The 6,041-nt window shown below is 43.2% G+C and overlaps 1 protein-coding gene across 2 annotated transcripts in view; it reads right to left on the bottom strand.

The window, feature by feature from the left end:
* Window positions 1-667: 667 nt before the first annotated feature.
* Window positions 668-6,041, bottom strand: part of LOC140533208 (solute carrier family 23 member 1-like) — a 52,788-nt gene continuing 47,414 nt past the window's right edge. The window contains exons 10-13 of one of the 2 annotated variants that reach the window (XM_072652642.1): window positions 3,699-3,863; window positions 2,995-3,103; window positions 2,731-2,826; window positions 668-1,245 (exon numbers count right to left, since the gene is read on the bottom strand). In XM_072652642.1, coding sequence (XP_072508743.1) covers window positions 1,040-1,245; window positions 2,731-2,826; window positions 2,995-3,103; window positions 3,699-3,863 — 576 coding nt within the window. In that variant the 3' untranslated portion in view covers window positions 668-1,039. The remainder of the gene's footprint in view (window positions 1,246-2,730; window positions 2,827-2,994; window positions 3,104-3,698; window positions 3,864-6,041) is intronic. The other variant, XM_072652643.1, reaches the window with a different exon arrangement.

Genomic DNA, 6,041 nt, shown 5'->3' with positions numbered 1-6,041 from the left:
ATAGCTATCAAGGACCTGGGGTACCTGAATTTCAGATGGAACATGGGCACTGGTGAGAATATTCCCAAGAGCTGACTTGCACCCCACTATGGAATCACAGGCTACCTTTCTAGTTCTCTTTATCTTCTAGGGAGGGAGAAGTTGTTGCAGCAAAAAGCTAGAAGGTAGAAAATTAGGGGCTGATATCTGAACCTGGCTCAGGCTGGGTTTATGCTTCAGGTTTGGAACTGGAAAGAAACTAGACACTTGTGGACTATTTAACAAAAGGAGGGGTGCTTAGCCATAGCATGGAAAGGATATTCAGCAAGGATACAGTGTTGATTCCATTTCAGTCTCCTTCTGTCTGTGTTGGCCATGCTGCCATGACTGTCAAGCCTGAGGGAGAACAATTCCTGCCTCTGGTGAGCTGGCTTTTTTACTTAAGCCACCAAGAAGCTACATGAGTGGCCTGCATCTTAGTCCTTTGAACCAATTAAGTCATCAGGATGGTTTTCATTCCTTTTACTAAAAACAGACAAACAAACAACTTATATGACAGCTATTGCTCCTTCCACATTAGTCAGGATACTGGGAAAAGTCCAGGGCCCTATTCAAATCAGATCGTACCCCCTCAGCACCACCCCTTGGGAAAAGAGGACTCTTGGCTTTAATAAAGAAAAACACATAATTTCAATATTACAGTTTTAATTCCATCACATCCCCCCTTCCCCATTCCAAAACTTGCCAATAATAAAGTTAATGCTTTGTGGATTTCAGGATACATGTATCAAATTTATACTATAGGTGGGAAATGGGGCATGGAAAAAGGGTGATTTGTGCATGGGTGAATTAATAACTAGTTTGAAGATGGCTGATGATTACAGTTGAACATCTATTTAGCCCCACCAGTGAAGAAAGTGCTATAAGGTATCCATCTGAAGGATGGAGGCCTATCAAACCTGTATCTTCTGGGATGTCCCTGACGGGGGGAAGAAGTATCTCTTTACATTCTCACTTCAACATCCAACTTCTCTCTCACTTCCATTGAAATCGGACCATTCTACTCATTAAGACCATGCTCCCTTCTCATTACTTTCCCTCCATGTTCTGGCTTAGGCCAAAAAGGGATACGCCAGAGCCAAGAAGCAGCACAGAATCTGGTGCCAATCCCAAAAGGGAAGTTGTAGACCTCTGAGACTTTCAGGGTGTCCTCTGAGTCCTCACGTATTTGGTTCCATGCTATGAGTCCTCTTTCTTCCTGACTTCCTAGTAAGAGGGAATAAGAAGTCAAAAATGGGCCAAGCCCTATGGAGCTGTAGCCTTTGTGGTAATGGTAGGGAATTCCATTCTTTGGGATAGATCCAGTTGGGAGAGCACTGTAAAGAAGATGTACTAGATGGCCTCAGTTTCCTATTCTGCAACATGACAGGGCTGAACTAGATGAAGACCCTTGCAGTTCTAGAACTATGATCTTATGACCTTCAAGTGGGACTAAGAGTTGTTTGAAATCACAGATGTTTAGAGCTGGAAAATACTTTAAAGATGATTTGGCCTGACCCCTTCACTTCACACAGATAGGAAAACCAAGACTCAAAGAAAGGCAGTTACTTTTCCAAGGTTGCCCTCCTAGCTAATGGCAGGGATGGGACTGGAGCCCACTCTCTCTTACTTCTGTAGCAAACCAGCTATTTCACCATTCTGTGCTTCTGTATACACTCTTCCTCTTGCTTCCTGGAGCTTCTTCCTTGCTCTATGCCATGTAATTTAGCCCTCTTCCCACCATAAAATTGTCCAGGAAGCCAAAAACAATTGACTGCATTGGATCATGTATTCCTATCTTGGTACCCCTTCAGCACTTACATTCTTGGTTTGTCCTGAGAAGGTAGCTGGGTGCTTATTTTACTCAACTACATGTGAGTCATCTCCTTAGCTAGATAGTACAATTTTTATAGAGCTGGTGTCATGTGCCTTTTCTCTTCATTTCTACCTATTCTGCCCTCAATACATAGCACAAGCTTCAGTCGATGTTTGCTGACTATGGGTAATGGAGACTAGGATACGGGTCCTGTGGGCGTATACCTATCCTCTGAAGATCATCTCCCTCCCTTCAACTACATAGGGAATCATACCCTTACCTGTGGGTACTCTGCTGAAACTTAGCAATATATCTTGGGATTTACAGACTAGATTTCTTTTTTATTCCTTAACCTCAAATCATTCTGGCTCTCAATGATTGCCCAACAATAAGTCCCAGTCCAAGCTTTACTTGGTCACTGTTTGGATTCTCAAGGCCAAGAGTGAGTGCAATTAACAATTATTTCTGTTTTGACCAGAAACTCTAAGGGTCTTCATCTCCCAGATGGATTTTTTTTGACTAGGTAAAAGAGGCCATTTTTTAAATCATTTTTTACCTAGCCTTAATCATTGAATGGCCATTGTCTCAGACAGACTTAGACCTGGGAAAGACCTTAGCTTAAAAAGGCCAAGGCCTCTCACTTCATCCAGGGTCATCACCAGTTGTCCTGATCTCTGTCTTGCCACTGGACCCACATGGCTCTGGAGGAGCAGGTGAGGCTGGTGACTTTGTACAGTCTTACCTCACTTAAATTCAATTCATTTGCAAGTCATGACATCTCCTTCCTGATGTCATGGTCCTCTTGGAAAACAAAGGACAAACAAGAAGAAGAATCTGTCTTCTGACAAGTTTTCCAGACATGCTGTTAGACAGAAGTGGTGATAAACCAACATTACCTGGAATAGTGTTGTCAAGTACAAAGCCCAGGAATCCACCTACAAACATGCCAGTGGTGAGCAGAACCTGGATGACTTGATCCAACTGGATAATTCCTACAGTGGACACAAGAGGACAAGAATGAGAGAGAGGAACTATGTACCTTCCACAGGGTGGAGTCCAACAACCCAGACCTCTCTGAGCCCTGATCCTCACCATACCCACCAGGTTACAATATTAGGAAGAGAGAAACTTGGTCATCTATGGACTCAGCAGATCCTCACCTGTCTGGATTTGTTCTGGATTCTTGTTCACCCAGTTAGGAATGGTCAGCCCACAGTAGATGGAGAAGCCAAAGACAAAGAGGTTCCTGGAAGAGTTCATGTCCACATACTGCAGGGAGAAGGAATCCAGTCCTCTTACCATCAAGGGAGAGTCTCCTCCTCAAAACTGGCAGCAATTACTTGGGATGTAGAGGGGTGAGGGGAGAACCTGGGAAAATCAGGTACCCTCCTCTCTGCAAATTAGAAGTCAAGTGGAATAACTAAACACAGGATGGGGATGGCACAGGGGGTAGGGGTGGAGAGCGCTGTTTATCATGCCATCATGCCAAGTTCCTGCTTGAGTACTCTGGAAGCATAATTGTTCAGTTAATCTTCCTGGGTATATTAGAAGTTGACTGACTGAAGAGAGTGAAAAGTCATTATTTATTTTACCATTGTTTTCGTTTTGTTTAATCTAAGCCATTTTTCCCCCACAGGGAAATTCCAGATTTGGCCACTGTCACTTGAAAGATGTGGCACTGTGGTTTACAGTCAGGAGAACTTCCTCCTAACCCCAGTTCTATCATTCATAATTCAGATTCCAAAAAATGTATTTCAAGAGGCAAAATGTTTCTGTAATTCTTTAAAAGCAGACAGTCTTAAGGTCAGGACTTAGTGCCTTGCTATGAAATGTTGAATTGAACTGAAAAGATGCCTTTCTTTACCTGTAGATTAGAAATTCCCACTGCTGCGATGACTCCAAACATTACTAGGAACATACCCCCAATGACAGGCCTTGGAATGCTGGCAAATGCAGCCCCAATCTTCCCAAAGACGCCCATCAGGAGCAGCACACAGCCAGCAAAAATGATCACCCTCCTGCTCCCCACCTACAGTCAAAGGTAAAGGCAAGAAACAGGAGAACTGAGCATCAGCTACCCTGTGAGGATACAGAACACCCAAAGGGCTTCTGTTGGGGTGGGGTGGGGTGGGTCTGGGGTGGGTCTTTCTACTAGAACAACTCTACTAAAGCAATATGGAGATGAAGCAGACATAAACCTAAATCACCATCCCATTCTGCCTCCAGGGAAGAGAATTGGAAAGGATGCTGGAATAAACTCTGAGCTCCAATTCCCTGTCCATTTGTATCTTTTCTCTCTGTCATCTCAAAACATAATCTCTGTGAATAAAGATTGTTCCTGTCTTTGAGATTATATCCCTAGTGCCTAGCACAATACCTGGCACACAACATGTACCAAGTAAATACTTGTTCAGTGATTGGCACCACATGAAAAAGGCTCCCTGGGTTAATTTGATCTCCCTAGGATTAGTCCTGTGCTCCACGTTCTCTCATAACATATGCATACTGTTAACTACATGATCTTACATTTCTTCAAACACAGGTTTGTAAGAGTTTTCTAATGTATTACGTATGTGCATGTATGTACCTATATCTATCTATATTTCTTTATACGCTTATTACTATATCTATGCCTATGCCTGTGTCTATATCTATTATCTTCCTACTTATCTAGCCATCTAACTAGTCTTTCCAATTAGACCATAAGCTCCTCAAGGGCAAACACTGAGTATTCCTTTGTATACTCACGTTCTATGTTGTGCTAAGATTTCCAAGGGCAGTGACCAGTCAAAGAGTGTGGTAGTTGTTCTCTACAACATTGTCTTTAAGGACAAACAGACAGAGACAGAAGGAGAGAGACAGAGAAAGAGAAACAGAGAGAAATAGAGACAGAAGGAGAAAGAGACAGAGACAGAGAGACATACACACAGGGACACAGACAGACTGAAAGAGAGACAGACATAAAGCAAAAAAGAGACAGAGAGAGATCTAGAGAGACACATATAGAGAGAGGTACAGAGACAGAGGTAGAGACAGAAAGAGACAGAGACAAAAAGAGAGAGAGACACACACACAGAAAGAGACAGAGACAGAGACTGTTGAAGTGATAAACTCCCAGAGATTAGAGAGGATGAGATTAAGAACTATCTGTACACCCTTTGACTCAGTAATACCACTCCTGGGTCCATACTCCCACGATATCAAAGAAAGAGAAAAGGGAACCATATATCAGCCCTCCCTCACCCAATTCAAAGTCAACTGCAAGTCATGTCATCATCTTGATGTCATGGTGCTCTTCGAGAACCAAGGATAAACACAGCCTGTGAGTGAGTAGCAGCTCCTCTCCTCTCCTCTCCACCCTTGCCTGAGGTGCTCTACCCAGGGAAGGCACACTGCCATGGCTAGAAGCTGCCTTTTTTCCTTTGGGTTTCCTGCCTAAATTTATTGCTCAAAGACCAAGCATTAAACCCGATTCACTGAGGAGTTCATAGACGCCACATTAAGCAGCAGACCTGTTGTCAATATTTACAATCATGCTAGTTTCCTGCTAATGATAGGATTTTGGATCTCCATTAGCCAATGAAGGTTGTCATTCCCCTCGAGACCATACTCAGGACTTCCCCCATGATGCCCCAGCCCTGGAATGGGCATATTGGCAGTACCCACCCCCTCTGATTTGCATGGCTCGGATCCCAGCCCAACACTATTTCATTATTTTCCACTCCACACTCAGGATTTCTCTACCATCTCTCCTCTGGTGCCTTTGTCTTCCTACCCCTTCACAGTTTCTTTTTATGTGCTGTCCTGTCCATTAGGATGTACGGTCCTTGAAGGGCAGCTTTCTCTCTACTTATATTTATGTTCCCAAAGTTTAGTACACTGTTTGGTATACAGTAGGTGTTTAATAAATGCTAGCTGACTGATCCTGGCAGAGTCATCTGTTCTTTATTCATCTGGCACTGAAGAATTGCATATGTTCATTCTGGGTAACACTAAGACCACTGGGTCATCCTCTCTTTCTTTCTCCTTTAAATGGGCTGCAATGAGTCACCAGTATGATTACCAAAATCAAAACTTTCTTTTTAAAGACCATAATATGAGAGGAGGTAACATGCTATTATGGAGAGGGCATTGAATTTGAAGTAAAAAACCCAGGATTTGAATCCTGGTTCTGGCCCTTAGTGGCGGCATTGAATAGAACACCAGG

This window comes from Notamacropus eugenii, chromosome 3 (genome assembly GCF_028372415.1).
Source record: "Notamacropus eugenii isolate mMacEug1 chromosome 3, mMacEug1.pri_v2, whole genome shotgun sequence".
NCBI classification, from domain to species: Eukaryota; Metazoa; Chordata; class Mammalia; order Diprotodontia; family Macropodidae; genus Notamacropus; species Notamacropus eugenii.
The sequence above is the reverse complement of the archived record's forward strand: the minus strand, read 5'-3'. Positions and strand labels throughout refer to the sequence as shown.